At 40.6% G+C, this 21460-nt stretch overlaps 1 protein-coding gene across 11 annotated transcripts in view; it reads left to right on the top strand.

Moving 5' to 3' along the window:
* LOC108049014 (potassium voltage-gated channel protein eag) overlaps nt 1–21460 on the top strand; it is a 67206-nt gene that overhangs the window by 14959 nt on the left and 30787 nt on the right. For all 11 annotated transcript variants that reach the window (XM_017130004.2, XM_017130006.2, XM_017130005.2 and 8 more), the window contains exon 3: nt 3787–4504. In XM_017130004.2, coding sequence (XP_016985493.1) covers nt 4426–4504 — 79 coding nt within the window. In that variant the 5' untranslated portion in view covers nt 3787–4425. The remainder of the gene's footprint in view (nt 1–3786; nt 4505–21460) is intronic.

A 21460-nucleotide genomic window follows, 5' to 3' on the forward strand; every position in this document is an offset into this window, starting at 1 on the left:
CCCTGTGGCAAACACGGAGCTGCAAGTTGCAGTTAATTATATGCATTATGAGCAGAAAGGAGCAGGAGTGGGACAGGATAAGCCAGCGAATGAAGGGTGTAAAACGGGGCAGCATTGTTGGCAAAGTTTATGCCAGTCAGGCATCCCCCCTCCCGCCCCTCCCCCCTCTTCCGTCCATCTGAGATCCATCTGCTGACCCTCCAGTGGCTACAACTGGGCCACTGGGCCAGCTCCTCCTGCTTCTCCTGCTCCTCCTGCTCCTCCTGCTCCCTTTGCTCCCCTTGCTCCTCCTGCTCCTCCTGCTCCCCTTTCTCCTCCTGCTCCTCCTGCTCCCCTTTCTCCCCTTGCTCCCCTTGCTCCTTGTTCCTCCTCCTGCTGCGCCACGCATTAAAGCCAGAAAATTCATAAATGCCTGAGAGCGCTCCGCTCGCTTACACTGAAGTGTTCGTTCGCCCTCTAATAAGCACTTACGGCAGCAGCGGCAACATCGACGTGCAACATCGGCAACACAGTCCATGGATCCGTGGCAACAACAAGGACCTAACGAACAGGACAAAGAAGCTGTCGTTGCCGTTGCTTGAATTTTAATGAAATTAAAGATTACTGAGCTCAGCTAGCTGGGCAGAAACAACAGCTCACAGGACACAGGGGCTTAGTGGAAAAAGAACAGTGGAGAGGGGGTGGGAGGGGGGTATGAAGTTCATCCTGCAGAGCCAACCAAAATACGAATGCCAGACTGCTTTCACTGTGCAACAGTTGCGGCGCTTTTCAGTATAAATAACTTTGGAGGGGGCTTACTTTGGACATGGCAGACTTGACTTGGGGAAAAATTGAATATGAAATGCTTTCACTGCAAAACCCCTACAATAATTGCATTCCTGACCTGGCCATTTGGTACGGGTAATTTTACACAGTTTAGAGATAATTTAAAGAAGGGAATTAGAGTAAATTGCAAAAACTTCTATAGCAAATGGAATTGGGGGGCTTTAAGTAGATGCCTTCAGTGAAGATTACTGTGACTCAGAAATACGAAAACGTTTACTGAGAATTGTAGTAACTGGTTTTCAAATCACTTATTAAAGAAAGTTTAAAGGTAATTTTACAAAGAAAATTACAGTAAATTGTAAAAACTTATGATAACCAGAAGAGTTAGAATTTAGGTCCCTTTTAATAATAATTATAGTCCTGCGTAATTTATTGGGGTCAAACAAAATTGCATTACGAATAAAAGTTTCCTTAATGTTTCTAAGGGGTAATTTTTAGTGCCCCTAGAAATATAACTTTATTTAAGATGATGAATAATGTTTAAAACTATAAGTTAATGTAACATACAGGAAGTTATAATAAAGAAAAAATATAGTTAATGGAATCATAGATAAGATTAGATTTAACCAATCTACAAATGGTTTGATAGGCGGTATTTTAAATGAAGTATTAGCATTATATATTAGCATATTAAAATTATTAATGCTAAATTTAAAAACAGGTTTTCTTATGTCGATTTTATTGGGCTTTTGCCAAGTTTACTTTGCTGAAAATCGTTTGCCTAACCATTGAATTTAGGCATATCATAAGACTCGACTAAATTTGATTGCCTGCTTTTTGACTTATTTGACTTCATTTGAAAAGCTGCAGCAAGTCTGCTCTTCGTTTAACCCACAGATCCTGTCAGTCTATACAGATGTGTAACCTTTAAGTGCAAACATCTTGATGCAATGTCTGGGCTAATGATTACATCCTTGTGTGTTCGACTGCCTCTTACTCCTGAGAAGCCAAGCTTTGCCTGATTCCAGCCATTCATAATCCTCATGTTTCCAGTTCGCCGTACTCCTCGTCCTGCTGCCAATTTAACTGGGCCCTCAATCCGATCCTAATGAGTCTGTTCCTGTAGTTCGCCTGCCTGTCAGGCTCCTTGGTATTCAGGAGATACTCCCCCATCGGTGAACTTCCTGCACTTTGTAATTAGTGCGTGTTGGACAAGTGAATCAACTTTGCTGCCAACTTTGTTCGGCTGTCTTCTTTAATTAGTCAATTTGTTGCTGCAAGTGGCTGCGAACACTCCTCGGGTTAATGCTTTCATTTTATTGTGGCAGGCTATATTCGGGCAGGCAAACCCTGATAATTGGCTAATCGAGTTGTGCAATTGAGGCAGCTAATTGATGGCAGGTCTACTGCTCATAAGGGTGCTCTTAATGGGGTTTGAATCTACGTTTCCCTCGAAAAGAGTTATGTGCGAGTTATGGCACAAGATTAACAGTTGGATTGTATATGTATATGTATATGTGTGTACATATAACCGAGATAAATGCCAGGAGTGTATAGAATTTCGTTCTATCTGCGGGTAACAATGCACACATTACGCATACGCCCGGTTGTCTGTTCGAATATCATAATTAATTGCGAAACTTGCGCAAATTTTGCACAACTTCTGCACAACTGCACAAATCAATGAAATGGGAGGCTGACTGGGGAACAGACTACATTTACCAGGTAGTTGCACGTTGCGTATACTTAATGTTACAAAATTTAAATTGGATAAAGTGCCTTATTAATGCGACTTGACAGCAAATTTGCATGTGGCCTGTGTGCAGGCAACAAGAAAAAGGCCTTGAATCCACATTGTTCAATTTAATTGATTTCACTATAATGGCTATGTGCTTCAATAAATATCCCGTATTAAGAACTGTCATCAATTTGTCATCGAAATTATTTTGAGGCTAATTACCAAGCCAAATAATTCCAAATTGTTTAGGCCTTTAATCGTTTTCTATGTCCTTGCAATTGGATCCTTGGGCTTTTTACACCATTATAATTGGTTTTTAATAAGTTCAAATACATGTGAAATTGTCTGATAAATAAATGCAATTTATTGTGGCACTTTCTCAGTTTCGAATTGCAATGTCAAAGAATTGGGGATTAAACGAGTTGAAGCCCACTCGAATTGCAATACTGCATAGTTTAAATCGAGCCTAGATTCCTTTGATAATGGCCTGCCATTTAATACTTAGCAAACGTTTTCACCAAAAGGCAAGTTATTGTGTGTAATTTAGATTTAAGCTGGCTTCTATCTATGGGTTTAAATAAAAAGTTAGTTGTGTATGTGTATCTTTTAAATACAAGGTATTAAAATGTGTTGGAAAGTTATTTTGCACAGCAAATTTAGTTTTTGAATCCATTTATTTCTTAGCCGTTAGCTTATAGTTTAATTCATTTAGTATATCTATGTATACCTTCTGAATACATTTAGTCAGCAAGGGTATAATGTGCATAATAGTCACTCACCTATATTTTAAATAATGCCTAAAAGTAAATGTCAATTTCTGAAGAGTTCTTATAGGCGTTCGAATTTTAATCATAATGAGGAAGCCAAAGAACCCACAATGGGCTTAAAATATATATATATTTTTTTTTATTGTGAAATAATAACGAAATGGTAACAAAGATAGGTGTACTGTTTTCTAACTGGGCAACTTAAACAAATCAGAAATAATAAACATACAAATTTGTTATGTCAGCAGCACATAATAAATATAAATTATAGAAAAATTATATAAATTAAGCCTAAGGATATGCGAGAAATTTAAGTAAAATCAATTATAAGCGTGTTTAAAATCCATTGGACTTCCGTACCCAAAACATATTGTTGCATACTTTTAGACACTTCAATGGGTGATTTAAGAACCCGGGTGATTTGTGTGGCACTTTCCAAATAAAAATTTAAATTTCCTTGCAATTGCTATCTCTAACTAATGGCTTTTTTCCATCTCTCTTGTCTATTCCCCACAGTGCCATATGCAACCGATAAGACTGTGTGATTGGTCAAGTGGTCATCAGCATCGAAGCGATTCTCTCTCCCCGCATGTGTGTGAGTGAGTGAGTGAGTGAGTGTGCGTGCGAGTGTGTGTGTGTGTGTGAGAGTGAGGGAGAAAGCGAGCGAGAAAGAGAGAGAGAGAGAGAGTGAGATAGCATCAAAATGACGGACGCTCGGAGCAGCGGAATCCCCTGCGCTGCGAAATTCGAATGAGCCAGATCCACGACCATATAAGATCGGTTTCTGGATCGATCTCGCCCACTGAATTGTGAATCCCGTGGAATCAGGAGTTGGATAGCAGGCACTAGGATACTAGGAACCAGGAGCACCTCCGCCGGCCATCTATCCATCAGCTGACAACTGTCAGCCGTCAGAACACCTGTCAGTTGTCACAGCGAACTCAGCGTCGTCCAGGCCAGCTGTCAGTGGAATAGGAAGCGGCAGCGGAAGCGGAAGTGAAAGTGAAGCCGGGAGTGGAAGGACACCGACACGGGGCCAGCAAAACGGGACAGCAGGAGCACCAGGAGAAGGAGCAGGAGCAGGAGAAGGAGCAGGAGAAGGAGCCGGAGCAGGCGAGGATTGGGCAGCGCGGCGCGTAGCGTGTAGGCGGCAAAATGCCTGGCGGACGACGTGGACTGGTTGCGCCGCAGAACACATTCCTCGAGAACATCATCCGGCGCTCCAACTCGCAGCGTGAGTATTCCAAACATCTTCATCTAAGAAATTCCCAGGGGGGAGGAGGGGGGGTGGTAACACAGCGTGAAGATGTCAAGGCTTATTGCCCAGAAACACTCCCAAAAAAACATGGATTTGCTATTAAATTATACTTCTATATTTGGGCTACCATTAATTAAATCTTGCATTAAGTGATAAATATTCCTAACCATAAATATTCTCAGTTTAATTTTGGTTTTGAGTGAAACTTAATTTCCATAGGTGGATTTAATTATGATTGCCTTTTTTCTTTTTAGTTTAAAGTTTGCATATTTTAAAATAATTTGGCAAAGAAATAATATAAGATAAGAGTATACAAACTTCGGCCTTAAGGCCTTACAACTTTTCCAGAATGATTAAGTTTCATTATGTAAGCCTTCAATCCATATGCTGATTCAAACTCCTGCGGAAATCAGGATAATTTCACTGAACATTCGCAATGACCCTTATTCGATGCTCCAATTGCAGTCCGCATTTCACGCATGCCACACAATTATCGGTTGGCAGTGGGAGAGGGGGGAGGGGGGAGGGGGAGTCTACCTTTTGGGTCTGGAAAAGTGCGAGAGTGTGAAATGAATTTTCCGTTAAGTTGTCAACGTGCACAGGATGCTATGTGTGTGTGTGTGTGTGTGTGTGAGGGAAAGTTCAGGTGAAAGGGGAAAAGGGAAAAAAGGAGTAAGGGAAATGAGCTATAAATAGAGCACTCGTATTCGCACTTACACACACACACACACACACACACACATCATCGAGAGCAATGCCACACACGCACGTATGACCGAGAAATGTCCGGTTCTGTGAAATTGAATTGTTTCACTGTGGCAAGTGGAAAGTCAGGGGAAAAGTGAAGGGAAAAGTGCGGGGAAAAGTGCGGGGGAAAAGTGCGGGGAAAAGTGCGGGGAAAAGTGCGGGGAAAAGTGCGGGGAAAAGTGCGGGGAAAAGTGCGGGGGAAAGTGCGGGGAAAAGTGCGGGGAAAAGTGCGGTGGAAAGCGGGGGAGAAAGTCCGGAAGGTGCTTGGCAATTCGAGAACCGGCATTGAAATCCCTTTTTGTCCTGCGGTCAATGGCAACACTTTCAATTATGGCGGGGCCAATTGGAGTTGGGGAAATGCCAAAGAGCCAACTGCACTGGAGTTGCCAACTGCAACTTAAATCGGATTTCGGACTGGTTAACCACGCTCTCAGCTGCAGTCAACTGGGAATAGCTTCTGGTGTTGGCCTCACATCCACAGCCACATTCACATCCAGTTTTAGCATCAACAGCAGCATAAGCCCATAAATGGCCCCCTGAACAAACAGTTGTCGCAGCAACTTGAGTTGCCATTTTGCCATGTAACAAAGCAGCAACAACAGCCATCAGCAATAACAACCATCAACAACAAGCATTGGCAACACATGCAGCCATAAACAACACAGCACAGCAGCAGCAATGAGATAATTAACAAAACCCCCCTCCTGCGGAGCTCATTAGGGAATGGATTGGGGGGAAACGAAGAGAGGGGGGAGGGGAGGGAGGGTCGACATAAATGGACGCACAATTGATGCACTCCATTGCCATGTGACCATGTGACTGACTGACTGACTGACGGGGGGCATTGCATTCCGACCGGCAATGCAAATGGCCGAAAAGTATTCCGGGCAACTGCGGTTAATCATGGCCAAGGGAAACTGATGGAGTGAAAAGGACGAATGGCAGGACAATGGCAAAATGAGACAACAATCCCCGATGAAGATCCAATAAATACGAAATGTGTCATCGATTTTTTTTTTTTTTTTTTTTTTTAACACATACATAACGACTTTGGGAAAACTTTAAAGTACTGACAAAAAGGAAGTTCCAATTATGGAGGTACTGAAAAGGACACATATCAAAAATATGAGTCTATTTAACATTCATCCACATGAGATTGCTGTGGCATTGTGCAATATTCAAAAGTCAAAGATTTCATTAGACTCACAAAGAACTCATTGATATATCATCAATAGGGCACACAAAATGTACTTAATTTCCACTCAATTTTGTGGACAGTTCACAATACCCAATTGGGCTACAAAATAGTCGTATTTTAAGCTCCACTATCGACCCAATTAGGCAAAAAAAAAAAGATGAAATATTATTGTGGCTTCTCTAACTTTCACTTTGAGGAAAGGCGCCTAATGCTTCCCACTTCAGCTCCATTTGCAATTCCCGTAAAGGAGCCATCAATAGATTTAGGTAGGCCCAACGAAGACTTGACAGTTCGCTTTTTCCACACCCCCCACGCCCCTTACCGCCCCACTAGGCATAGTTTTCCATTCACATTTTCCCGAACGGCAACTGTCGAAAGCGGATTACTGAGAAGACGCAAAGCCTTTTGCAAAAGGATTTCGTTGGCAGCAAAAGTGAGGAGAAAAGTAAAACAGCTTTCAGGTCGTTGAAGAAGAGGAAAATTCTGACCTGAAACGGACAGATACAGATACATTTACAGATACAGATACAGTTAGAGATGGGGATACAGGCAGGACGTAAACTGGAAATGCCATAAAGGAAATGCACACAGGGTGAGGGGGATGAGGGGAAAGGGGGCGCCTTAAGTGCGGGATATTAAGGCGGGAATGCAAATGGCTGAGGGAAATGGGTCGTCAGGTGAGGCAATAGATTCTAATGTGATTTTCATGCCAATCGCAAATAAAAAGGGTCGCAGATTGAAGTTGGAAAGAGAAAGGGAACAACAAACTTGAAGTTTAAGACCCAGAAAATGCGTGACTTTATTTCCATGTGTCTGTTCGATACGCCTGTCTACCACACTTAACCTTTTTTCTTGGCCCTTGACTCTGTCCCAATTATTATTGTGCCATAGATTTTGTATTTAATTTATTGCCAAAACTTGTGACCCTTTCTAGAAATAACATCCTTTTCCTGTTCTTTTCTAGTCCACAAGTTATTAGTTTACCCAATTTAAAGCATTTCATTTATTATCAAGTCCTTAAAAGGAAAACTAAATCTATTGAACAATATGATCAATAAAATATTCAACTCAGTTTGATATTGATATTGTAAATTAAAAAGCAATATTTGCAAACGAAAAACCAAAAAGCAGATTATATTTCAGATGAAATAGGAAAAGAAAAATTGCCAATTTTTTAATAAAAGGGAAACCAAATCTGCAAAAGTAAGGATAACATTTCAACTAAAAAGGGGACAATTTTGGAAATTACTTTGAAAAGGCTAAGATTGATTTCAAAGAAAAACTTTGCGTTGACACTAGAAGGCGGCCTCATTAGGATATTTCACAGTAAGCAATCCTCCCATTTTCCACCCAAAACTTATCCATCAACCCAGAAAATTTAAGGAGGATAAATGGTAAATGGGGGGAAAAGGCCCACCATTTCGTGGTGTTTGTTTGGGCTGCGAATTTTCGGCCACGTTGGCGATAAACTGACCAAAGACACTGCCAAAAAGAGCAACTGGCTTAGGCAGATTTTTTAATTAGTTGACTTTATGGCTCACGCTTCCGGGCCGTCCCCTTCTGTCCGGCAATCCGGCAAACTGGCAGTCCGGCAAACTGGCAATCCGGCAAACTGGCAATCCGGAGCCCCTTGGCGGCCAGTTCGATTTGTCCCCAAGCTGCAAATAGGCAAAATTCGTGTGTTTGTCCTTGTTTGGCAACAAACTCATTAAAATTGAACGCAAAGAGCACGCCCCCTCCCTCCCCCTTGCAAAAAGAAAAGCCCACACTCACACACACATACAATCACGGGGAGTGGGAAAACCAAAATCCACAAAAATCCCGACTAGTCCGATGGCAAGCATTTTTCAGTGGTTTATCTGCGGGGTGGAAAAGTGGGGCGGAGGTGTGCAAAAAGAGACAAACAACTTTGCCCTTGTTTTTTTTTGTATTTCTTTCCCTTTTTTTTTTTGTATTTCTTTCCTTTTTTTTTTTTTTTTTGCTACCGCCTCTGTTTGCCTTTTTTGGGCTTGTCACTTTTGCGGTTTGCCTCGCACGTTTATCTCGAGTGCACATTGCTCTCTCATTCCCTGGAATAACCTAAACCCCCCCCTCCAACATTTGCTATGGCCTTTGCCCCTTAGGAGGTCGCAGCTCGACACTTGGCGCGGCTGTTTGATCTTCGTCAGCAAGCCAAACAACATTAGCAACAACAACAACGGCAGAAAAAGTGGCCAAAGTGGACAGGAGACAGGAGGAGAGGGGGGGGGAGCTTTGAAGTTGCCTCACTTCTCCATTCACCTCTCGTGCACCTCAAGAAAAAATCTAAGAAATCGGTCAGCATTTAGAGATTTTATCATTTACTTCATGCTAGCAGCAAATTAAAAAAAAAAAAAAAAAAAAAAACATACTGATATTTATCTATAAATCCTAATTATTTATGCCAAGATTTTTATACCCTTGCAGAGGGTATTATAATTTTGGTCAAAAGTGTGCAACGCAGTGAAGGAGACGTCTCCGACCCTATAAAGTATATATATTCTTGATCAGGATCACCTCCTGAGTTGATATAGCCATGTCCGTCTGTCCGTCTGTCCGTCTGTCCGTCTGTCCGTCTGTCCGTCTGTCCGTCTGTCCGTCTGTCCGTCTGTCCGTCTGTCCGTCTGTCTGTTTCTACGCAAACTAGTCTCTCAGTTTTAAAGCTATCGAATTGAAACTTTGCACACACCCTTCTTTCCTTTGCACGCAGTATATAAGTCGGAACGGCCGGGATCGGCCGACTATATCCTATAGCTGCCATATAACTGATTGATCGGAAATGCCATAACTTTCGTGTTTGCAAAGTTAGGAAGTTGAGATTTTCTATGGGTTTTATATTTGGCCAATCAATCCGACTCACCAAATTTCATAAGGATCGGCCGACTATATCCTATAGCTGCCATATAACTGATTGATCGGAAATGCCATAACTTTCGTGTTTGTAAAGTTAGGAAGTTGAGATTTTCTATGGGTTTTATATTTGGCCAATCAATCCGACCTACCAAATTTCATAAGGATCGGCCGACTATATCCTATAGCTGCCATATAACTGATTGATCGGAAATGCCATAACTTTCGTGTTTGTAAAGTTAGGAAGTTGAGATTTTCTATGGGTTTTATATTTGGCCAATCAATCCGACCTACCAAAATGGAATATATCCTATAGCTGCCATATAACTGATTGATCGGAAATGCCATAACTTTCGTGTTTGTAAAGTTAGGAAGTTGGGATTTTCTATGGGTTTTATATTTGGCCAATCAATCCGACCTACCAAATTTCATAAGGATCGGCCGACTATATCCTATAGCTGCCATATAACTGATTGATCGGAAATGCCATAACTTTCGTGTTTGTAAAGTTAGGAAGTTGGGATTTTTTATGAGTATTAAGAATGCATTATATGAATAATTTTGGAGAATATAATTTACAGAGTATTCTGCAAGGGTATATCAACTTCGGCTCCGCCCGAAGTTAGCTTTCCTTTCTTGTTAATCTTCTTCTTATAATTTGTTTTAAACTGATTTTCAAACTGAAATAGTCATGTTTTTTCTCGGTGCAGACATTCTCGTGAGTATTTTGCTTGCCTGTTGACAATTGATTACGCATACGCCGCGTGGCCCAGAAAAGAAAACACGTGCCAGGCGATATCCATCACAGACTAGCTGGGTTTTGTTTGCCCAGGTCAGAGTCGCTGAATCTCCAATGGATAAATGATAACCCAATAAGCGATGAATCAGAGCAACCGATGGGGAAAAAAAAGTTGGGGGAAAAACCATTGGCAGTTTGAACTCGATGCGAGGCTAATGGAACATAAATTGGTTGGATTGGATGGGGAATTGAAAGTCTTGAAAGGGTTTTAAAGGAGCAAGGGTTCTCTTCAATTTGATTAGACTTTCATAATGGCAGATCTTTTTTAAACATTTTAACTTTCAAACTGGCAGATTCTTTTTAAGCATTTAAACTTTCATAGTGGAAGATCTTTTTTAAACATTTAAACTTTCATAATGGCAGATCTTTTTTAAACATTTAAACTTTTATAATGGCAGATCTTTTTTAAACATTTAAACTTTCATAATGGCAGATCTTTTTTAAACATTTAAAGTTTCATAATGGCAGATGTTTTTTAAACATTTAAACTTTCATAATGGCAGATGTTTTTAAGCATTTAAACTTTCATAATGGCAGATCTTTTTTAAACATTTAAACATTCATAACATAATAACAGATCTTTTTTTCAACATTTCTATTAAATTCAAAGAAAATGTTCAATCTTTTTTAAACATTTAAACTTTCATAATGGCACATCTTTTTCCAACATTTCTATTAATTCTACTAATTCAGGGAAAATGTTCAATGGGCTAATTCAAGGGCAATTTGACCACGAAAAGCCCATGGCCGTTAAAAACTAAAATGTATTCAAAAATAACAGGATAATGACGGTCTGGTGGAAATTGTGATAAGCTCGTTTTTGTGTGCAAATTGAGAGCTAGTGACGCAAAAGGATGCCCAGGGCAACTGACAAACGAAATCAGCATAATCACACCTACGTTCATAATGACATAACTAGAGAGAGAGATAGATAGAGAGAGGGAAAGAGACGGAAAGGACAAACACGTACGCTAATTTGGTTGCAAGCGGACTTGCCGTACTGTGGCATGCAACAAGCCGCATTGGGAAACGCCCTCACGCAGCCCAATCGTTGAACAATTGCAATTATGTACAATCATTGTCTACTGTCGCACATACCCCCCCCCCCCCTCGGCGACCCTGCTCTGGCGCCACTTCCTTGGGTGTATGTGTGTGTGTGTGTTTATTATTGATTTTCATTTTTCATTTCGGTTTCGTTGTTTGTTTGTTTTCCTTCCATTTTTTTGCGCCGACTGTGTTGCTGGTTTTCGCCTCGGTTTTTGTTATTGTCGCTGGTTCGTGTAAATTAACGTTTTGCCGCCAGGGAGGCGGTGTGAAAAGGGGCGGTCATTACATTTATTGATTTTTTTTTGTCAGTGGATTGGAGGGGTGGGGGTGTGGTTGGGCTTTCACTGGGTGAGTCTCATTTGTTACCTTTTCTTTGCTTTGCTCTGCCTTCGTTTGCCGTGCTTTGCTTGCGTTTTCAGTTTGCGACACTTAACTTTTCGCGTTGTTTGCCGTTTGTTGTTGCTTGCCGTTTTCATTGCTGTTGCTGGGGCAGCGTCTTTGACCCGTTTTTTGTATTTCTATTTTTTTTTTTTCGGCGGCCGGAAATGCGCGACTGCACCCCATTACCCGGCCTTAAAGCCTCCCCCTTTTTGCCACTCGGGCAGAAGGTCAAAGCTTGGCGAGTGCCTTGCATAAAATGTAATGGAGGATGGGAATGGGGCAAAAACCAAACAGCAATTGCAATAATAATCCGCACTGACCTGGCCAAAAAGGTTGATCCTCGAGGCGAAAGGACTTCGGACTTCGGACTCGTCCTTTTTGCACGCAACAGTAAATCAAAGCCAACAAAGAAAGAGAGAGAGAAATTCAAATAAAGCAAACACTCTTTCTTTCGACTGGAGGTGAGTTGAGTGCAAAGATTTCGTGTCACTTGGCCGTTGTGCGGTTTTTTTGGGGTGGGGCAAGTCACACAAAGTGTGGGCCGAGTGCCAGGGGTGAAATATTTGCAGCACATTAATCATACGCCACGTGGTCGCGTCGCTACGGCAAGGTGTAATCATAACAATTGAACCAGCAATCAACGCCCCTAAAACAGAGTGTTAAGGAATGTCAAGAAAAGGCAATAGCGAACTATAATTACAAGTGGGGGATATTAACATGTATCAAGGAAACAGGGTATTCAGTGGGGAGAATACTTTACTCAATACATTTTCTCAATGATTATTATAAGAATAAGTGTTTTTCTTAATAGTTTAAGGTTTTTCCCAATCAATCAACAAACTTTTAGAAATAAAATCAATTAAAAATGGTAAATCAAGAGGGTGGCCTGCAAAGGTAATCATTTATTCGAAATCTTTTTGGCTTTGTTTCCCCAAACTTTCTTCCGTTTGTTAACAATTTCATTTGCTTGAGAGCTTCGTGCCGCTTTGACCTTTTGCAGAAATTCCATGGAAATCAATGGTCACCTTCGTCGGGCCTGGGCCTTCAATGCCATGGCCAAAACCTGGCCATCAGGGCCAGAGCCGCGATCCAGGCCATTCGGCCAGGTGGCGACAATTGATTGGGCTCCGCCCCCCGCAAACGCTCCCACGCTTTTTTTCTGATTGCGGCGACCACGACTTTTGCGTAATTTATGAGGACTGCGTTTATAATCCATCGCCCAGACGAAGGCCACTTACAATCAAGGGGAGGAGGGGGCGAGGAAAAGTACCCTCTTACCCCCGAGTCCGTCATTATTCAGCGGGATATATGCCGCAAAGTTATGCCCCCATTATTATCGACATGTGACCAAAGTCAAATCGCTTTAACTAGACAACAGCGCGTGAGCTCCAACTGCTTTTGGGATGGCATTGGGAGGGGGAAGGGGAAGGGGAGGTGGATGGGGGTAGGGGGGTGACGGCACAGCAGTCAAACGACACTTAGTATTAAGTAAAAGGCCATTTAAGAATGACCACAGTGGTCAGGGGCCAGGCATGTAGACGTGGCCAACAGTGGCCGAGTCCAAGTTTCGCCTTTGGCCAGTCAAATTGGATTAAGTTGTTGCCCCATCCCTCATTGTTTCCCCCATTCTGTGTGAACTGGCAGGCAGGTGGGCTCAGTTGTCAGGGGTTGGGGGGAAGGGGGACTGGTTGGGGGACTACTGAAAGTGGCCGAGCAGACCACATCAAAATTAAGACGCACCCTAATCCCGGAGAGAACCCATTGCACACAAAGTGCGAGTGAAAAGGTTGGAGACTGGTGGAAGCATTTCCCAACAAAGGATTCTGTGGATACACAAGCAATCCGGGACTTAAAGCCTTTTCGATTGTTTCACATAAAATGAAAAATAGTTTTCATTCACTTTAAATTTTCAATCGAGATTTTATATTCTTGTTATTTAAATAAAAGAGTATAATAACCGTTCGGTAGAAAGCAATGTAATATTGTTAAGATATTGTTTGTTGCTTAAGTGTTCTACAATTTCAATCACTCTGGTCAGCTATTTCTTAAGGAAAAAATATTTAAATTTACATTTTCCATTTTTGAGTTATAAATAAAATAGCTCCTACACACTTAAAGTCTGTTTGGTGTATAGCAATGTAATATTATTGAATTTAATGACAAGATGTTATGGGTTTAACTAGCATCAACCTTTATGAGTTCTACATTTTCCATCCTTTGTTCACCTGTTTTTTAAGAGAAGCTTCATTTTTGTATTAGCTTTTTGTGGTAGAAATTTAAACACCAGCAGGTATCTACAACATAGTGAGTTTCGTATTTCGTAAAAATTCCCTTCTTGTCAAAAATATTTAGCGAAATGTAAACCACCCGCAGAGATTTATATTGCAAAGATTTGTTTTTGATGCAAATTCAAGGAGATAAAAATTTCACTCCTGTGGTGTTCGCCCACTTTTTTGTAAAAAAAAATATATACCACCCATTGGGAAACCCCTTTAAATTGCTGGGTTTCATATTGCACTGATTTAGTTTTTTGTCAAAAACAATGATGTTGTCATACCAACCAATGAGAAAACGACATTTGTTTCTTGATGTTTTCAAAGTTTTGTGTTATTGTGTTAAGTGGCAAACTTAGTTTGTTTTTGAAATCAATAATAATGTAAATTATTCTTGGCCATGGCTGTAAAACTATTTTTGCAAAAATAAGAGCTTAATTTCACGCCACCCAGGAATGAAAGTTTACTATTTTTATTTTAAAATAAAATTACCATAACAAGGATGTTGTTATGAGGAAATATGAATGCACGAGGCACTAAAAGTTGTATTTGCATGTGAAAACTACTACTTAAAGCAGTAGTAAGTACTTTTTCATGACCATTTAAGCAAGAATACTAAGAAAGAACTATTAGTTACTAACTTAAAAACGAAGGATATTAATCTAAATGTAGATAGGGCGATGCTTCAGCATTAAGTACTTGAGGTGGCTACTGAAAACTCACTAAAAATCGCGTGCCAAGTAGCGTTTTCTCTTCCTTTCCGCAAACATATCGCTCTCTCCCTCTAGCCATCGTGTGTGTGTAAGTGTGTGCGAGTGTGGGGGTGAGTGAGTGCGTGGCTAATTTGCTTGGCACAAAAAGTGTAGCATGCTTTTTGGGGCCACCACTCGCAACACGCAACGCAGCGCAAAAGTTGCGGCCAAAATGCAAAATGGAGGCAATGGTGAGAAAGAGAGGGGAAGAGAGAGTGAGAGGGAGAGAGTAGCCGACAAACACACTCACACCCTTTCACACTCGTGTCCTGGGGATACAGATGTGTGTGTGTGTGTGTGAAACTAAAACTCGCTCTTGCACTTCGCAACTGGGGAAAAGTTGGCTGCTTTTCCCGGCCACTTTGTTGCTGGTTTGGACCGAGTTGAAAGTTTACGCAATCAACTTTTTCGCCATTCTTTTTTTTTTTTTTTTTATCAACCAAGGCATCCCCACACACACACTCACACACACACACACAAGCAGAGATAGAGAGGGAGGGTGTGAGAGAGCGGAGGAAATGACGATGGCGACGACGTTGACGGGGCCAAAACTTTAATGTGGCATCAGCAAATGCGGGACGAAGTGGAGCATGGCAAACCAATGGCGCCAACAGCTCTGCGGCTGTCTGTGTGTGGGCTTCGTCCTGTTTGTGTCTGTGTGTGTGTGTGTGTGTGTGTGTGTTTGCGAGAGTTGGTCAACCTACTAACACTTACTCACACTCGCACAAAAAGAAGGTCTCAAGAATTGGCAAGCAATCGGTAGTTAATTCCATATCAAAATAAACTACAGTTGCAGCCAAGCTGCAACCCTTTAATGATGGTTCAATAAAATGCAGCATATCCTTTATCTATTATAAAAATCCTTAGCTTTAATAGTGTCCATAATAAATTCTGCAATCATTTAAACGTAACGACTAAAATCGATTTTAGATTCCAGTTTATAGTCCACTTTACTATCACAAATTGTGATTAACAGTTCAGCTTGAATGTCTAAATCCAAAACAAGAAAGGAAAGCTAACTTCGGGCGGAGCCGAAGTTGATATACCCGTGCAGAATACTCAATTCGATATCTTTAAAACTGAGAGACTAGTTTGCGTAGAAATAGACAGACGGACAGACGGGCATGGCTATATCAACTCAAAAGGTGATCCTGATCAAGAATATATATACTTTATAGGGTCGGAGATGTCTCCTTCACTGCGTTGCACACTTTTGACCAAAATTATAATACCCTCTGCAAGGGTATAAAAACCCTTAAAAATGCGTTTTAAATATATGATTTTAATAGCCAAAATCCAGAAAAAACAGCCGATTTTTTAAGTTTTTTAATCAAAACCCTTGGAAATAAAGGTCAGATCTTGGAATGTCATACCTCGTTGAATTCGTTACAAAATTTCCAATCGATTGGTATACTCAGCTCAAAATTTTTATTTTGGGCGATATTTGGAAAAAAATCAAGTGTTACCCCTATCAAAAATGCGAAAATCGGTCAAAAAATGAAATTTACTAAAACCTCTTGGAATCGAATGTATAGGCTGTCAGCTACACAGAACAGTCATTCTTTTCGCTGTGCGTCTTATTTTGGCAGAACTACAACAAAAAGCCCTTAAAAAATGTGATTTAAATACATGTTTTTGATGGTCAAAATCCAGAAAAAAACAGCTCGTTTTTTCAGTTTTTTAATCAAAACCCTTGGAAATAACGGCCAGATCTTGGAATGTCATACCTCGTTGAATTCGTTACTAAATTTCCAATCGAATGGTATTCTCAGCTCAAAAATTTAATTTTAGGCCATATTTGGAAAAAAATCAAGTGTTACCCCTTATCAAAAATGCGAAAATCGGTCAAAAAATGAAATTTACTAAAACCTCCTGGAATCGATTGTGTAGGCTGTCAGCTACACAGAACAGTCATTCTTTTAGCTGTGCGTCTTCTTTTGGCAAAGCTACAACAAAAAAACCGTTAACAAGAAAGGAAAGCTAACTTCGGGCGGAGCCGAAGTTGATATACCCTTGCAGAATACTCTGTAAATTATATTCTTTAAAATTATTCATATGATGCATTCTTAATACTCATAAAAAATCCCAAATTCCTAACTTTACAAACACCAAAGTTATGGCATTTCCAATCGTTCAGTTATATGGCAGCTATAGGATATAGTCGGCCGATCCCGGCCGTTCCGACATATATACTGCGTGCAAAGGAAAGAAGGGTGTGTGCAAAGTTTCAATTTGATATCTTAACAAGAAAGGAAAGCTAACTTCGGGCGGAGCCGAAGTTGAAATACCCTTGCAGAATATTCTGCAAATTATATTCTCCAAAATCATTCATAATGCATTCTTAATACTCATAAAAAATCCCAACTTCCTAACTTAACAAACACCAAAGTTATGGCATTTCCGATCAATCAGTTATATGGCAGCTATAAGATATAGTCGGCCGATCCTTATGAAATTTGGTACGTCTGATTGATTGGCCAAATATAAAACCCATAGAAAATCCCAACTTCCTAACTTTACAAACACCAAAGTTATGGCATTTCCGATCAATCAGTTATATGGCAGCTATAAGATATAGTCGGCCGATCCTTATGAAATTTGGTACGTCGGATTGATTGGCCAAATATAAAACCCATAGAAAGTCCCAACTTCCTAACCCATAGAAAATCCCAACTTCCTAACTTTACAAACACCAAAGTTATGGCATTTCCGATCAATCAGTTATATGGCAGCTATAGGATATAGTCGGCCGATCCCGGCCGTTCCGACTTATATACTGCGTGCAAAGGAAAGAAGGGTGTGTGCAAAGTTTCAATTCGATATCTTTAAAACTGAGAGACTAGTTCGCGTAGAAACAGACAGACGGACAGACAGACGGACAGACGGACAGACGGACAGACGGACATGGCTATATCAACTCAGGAGGTGATCCTGATCAAGAATATATATACTTTATAGGGTCGGAGATGTCTCCTTCACTGCGTTGCACACTTTTGACCAAAATTATAATACCCTCTGCAAGGGTATAAAAAACAAATGACTTATAATGGATTTATAGGAAATCTGTGTTTTACTTAATAGCTTTCTAATATGTCAAGTTTTTCAGGCACAAATGAGTTACATAATAAATATATCTATTATAGACACTCAACTACTTATATTAAGAATAATTGTTTGCCAAAAGGATATTTTAATTTGTTGTAAGAAAATATTATTTGTATTTAAAGTTTAAATACGTTGAACCTTTGTGAAAATTATAAATGAAAAATATTTTTCTGGAAGCTAAGCTAAGTTGGGATTTATCATAAAATTATTTATTAACCATTTAAAAATAATAGTTATTTTTAATAGTTTTGCTCTATTCAATGATCCTGATACACTTACATTTGGACAGCGGAAAGTGGCAGGTCTTTTTTTTTTCAGTGTAGTAGAAGTACACTTTGTTTGTCGGGTGGAAGTCACCGAAATGCTGGAGAGCATTTAAACTAGAAAATATTGGAAGGACTGCGGAGAATCGCAGAACCACAGGCCCCGCGGGCAAAATTAAATGAACAGTCAGTTTGCTGGAATCCAGCGGAGGGGAGGGGAGGGGAGGGGCAGGGGGTGGATGGGTGGATGGGTGGGCACGAACACTCTGTTGACCTTGAAGTCAAATGTCCACCAAGCAGTCACAGAACATGAAAAGTAATCAAACAAAGTTGCGGAATGGGGCAGGCGGATTGGAAAATGGAAATGAAAAAATGGAAAATTAAATTGGAGTCGAGCATATGGTAAGTTCCACAGTGACGCTCTTGTTCGCAGCAAATTGAGAAACGTCACTGCTTTTTTTTTCACACTTCCAAGTCAGAATTTAATCTGTCTTTTTCTCAGTTTCTCTCCATTTCTTACCATTTGATATATCTTATTCATATTACATTAAATTTGGTATAGCTCGTTGCAGGAAGACAACTTTTTTGGTCTAAACGTTTCAATTTGTATTTCACTGCAGTCTTAAATTAAATGTTTTAAAGAAATATTAATTTAATTATATCTATTAAGCTTATCGTAGCTTCCAACTCAAACTTTTCTAATTCATTAAACCAAAAACTTATGCAAGTTTGAATGCTAAGTAGTGAAATTACTACTTTCACTTTGGATTTTGTATCCCTTATAAAATTATCCTTTTCCTGGCCATTTTTTATCTCCTTTTTTTTAATTCTCATTTCCATTTCTTGCCATTTTTTTTGTAGTTTCTTAACAAATTCAATTAATTTTGGACTCAACCAGAAGCTGACTTTTGCCTTTTTTTTTTTTCTTCCACTATCTCTAGCCCCTTCGGTTGCCCAGCGGTTTGGCTTCGTGCTGGATCGCAGCTTCTCACTTAATTATGCAAATTTAATAACAAACGCCAAATGGCGGGCATAAAGACAGAGACAGAACGAGAGACATTGCGAAAGAGAGAGAGAGAGAGAGAGAGAGAGAGTGAGTGGGTGGGGGGCGTGAGGTTTATTATAAATGCCATTATGCGACAAAAAAAGGAAGGAGGAGGAGGAGGGGGGTGGGGGAACCAGGGAACTTTGTTGCAATTCTTTTCAAGCATGCCCCAAGGAGTCGTAGCGGTAACAGGCTGGCCTAATCAACGTGGTTTTGTCGTGTTTTTCCCCAAACTCTCACTTTCAACCCTCACTTTCCCTCCCCCCTCCCCACTCTTAACCCCCTGCTGGCCCACCTTTAACCCCAACAACCCACTTTTGTGCATTCTCCAGCTGTCGCTAATGTAATTAAATCGCAATGCTGACGGAGGCCCAGCCTTTTTTTTTTTCCTTTTTCGGACAATAAAATTTATGCACTCGCCTGGTGAAAAGTAAAAAAAGGGGCTAAGAGAAAGCGGGTTTAAATGGTAAATGGAATGAGAGGGGTATAAAGTGGTAACCGGAGTTAAAGGATCTGCAAAATGGAGGACAAAATGGCATGGCCAGCTGGCAATCTGTGGCCTAATCGCAGCTCCAAAGGGGGGTGGTGGTAAATACAGAATAAAGGGAGGCAGCAGAAGGGGCAAAGAGGGGGTAAAAGTGGGAGGAGTGGGTTGGTTGGGGGAATCATGGGAGGTGTGCATAAAGGATAATTGCAAGGACTGTTGTGCCGCCTGAACCGTATAACGTTCACCATTCACACTAATGTCATAAAAAGCAACCAAACAAATGATTTTATGCGAATGTGCGAGTGTGAATATATGTGCCTTTGTTGGTGTGTGAGTGTGAGTGTGTATGTGTGTGTGTGTCTGTGACAAGTTGCAAACAATGGAAACAGAAACAACAACAAACACCGACAACCACAAGGAAGATGGCAAATGCAAAAACCGCAAAAAAATAATGACAAAACTGGCCAGAGACATGGAAAGCGGGGTGGAAATTAAGGGGTATATATAGGGTAATATAGACACAGGGGGGGGCAAAGGAAAGCAACAGAAACCGTCGAGGAAGTGGCCCGCACAGTGGGGCCATCTGGAAAAGATATGGATAAAAAAGGAAATGTAACTAATAAAATAAAAACACAGCAAAAAAGGAAAGACAAATTTCTAAAATGAAATCAATAACATTTAAATTACAAATAAAATGTATTTTAAGGTAAAGTTATGAAATGATTATAAATCCTGTGGTACAAGATCACTATTTGTATATACCATAAGCAAACAAATAAAGTGGCAGCCGTAAAAGTAATCGAAACCAATTTGTTTCAACTCAAGTGACATAGAGCAATCATAAATTCTTAAAAACAAATTAAATTTAAGGATAAATACTAGAACACAAAATAAAAAAACTTTAGCATTTTGAGAACTATAAAATCTAGTCGATTGAATCGTTTTGCTCCACTGTGCGGTGGCCAAGCGGAAATGAAAGTTTTGCGAAATTGCAACCACATTTGCATGTGTGCCAGTGAGTGTGTTTGTTTGGGGTGTATTTAGTTAATGGACTAGTTTTGTTATATCCCTTGGAGGTCCCCCAACCACCATTACAACCTCACCCCACCCTCCACCCCCTCCCCCCAACCAAGGCCTTCAACAAATCCACTTAAAAGGACTCTTTTTCGGACTGCGGTCGACCGCACGAATCCAAATCAATCAACGACAAGGCTTCCCGCTTTCCTTTATTTTTTTTTTGTGTTTGTCAACTTACAACTGTAAATGCTGCACGTCTAATTGGCCAAGAGAGGGGGGATTGGGGAGGAGGGATAGGCAGTGGGTGGCGGAAAGGCCGCCTCATCAATCATCAAGGAACATGAACCGCCTGCCGGGGAACTGAGCCCCAATTCGGGACGGGGAATCCCAATCCAAATTCCTTTGTTTCCGACCCGGCTTGTTGACATTTCAGGTTGAGTTGTCACCAGCTCCCCAAAAGCTAATCCCAATCCCTGACACTCGGAATTCTCAATGCACGATGTAGTTACTCCATTCCAATTTTCGATACTTTTTTGTCGGCCTTTGTTTGCCGCGTTTTTTCCCCAGCCCTTTCTCCATTGTTTGGCCTTCAAATAAAAATCAAAAAATCATTAATTAAATCGTAAGACACCCTCCTGGCCAACGGGCTTTTTTTTATTTTTGGAGGGACAACCGTTGGCGGTTGATGTTGACATTTATAATACATCATCCTTGATCGAGCTCATAAATAATTGGGCAATCAAGACTGTGTGGAAAAACGATGGGCAAGGAGATGTTGCTGTCAATCAGCAATGAAATATTCATTCCCTTACGATATTATTATTTGATTTGACGTCTTGAGTGCTTTATTAGTTTGGGTTTGTTGATGATTTTATTTTGGGAACATACAGATTTGGAGCGCTTTTTAAGTGGATACTTAAGAGACTCTATAGTCTATAAAAGATATAGAA

Source organism: Drosophila rhopaloa, unplaced genomic scaffold (genome assembly GCF_018152115.1).
Source record: "Drosophila rhopaloa isolate 14029-0021.01 unplaced genomic scaffold, ASM1815211v1 contig_3, whole genome shotgun sequence".
Lineage (NCBI taxonomy): Eukaryota > Metazoa > Arthropoda > Insecta > Diptera > Drosophilidae > Drosophila > Drosophila rhopaloa.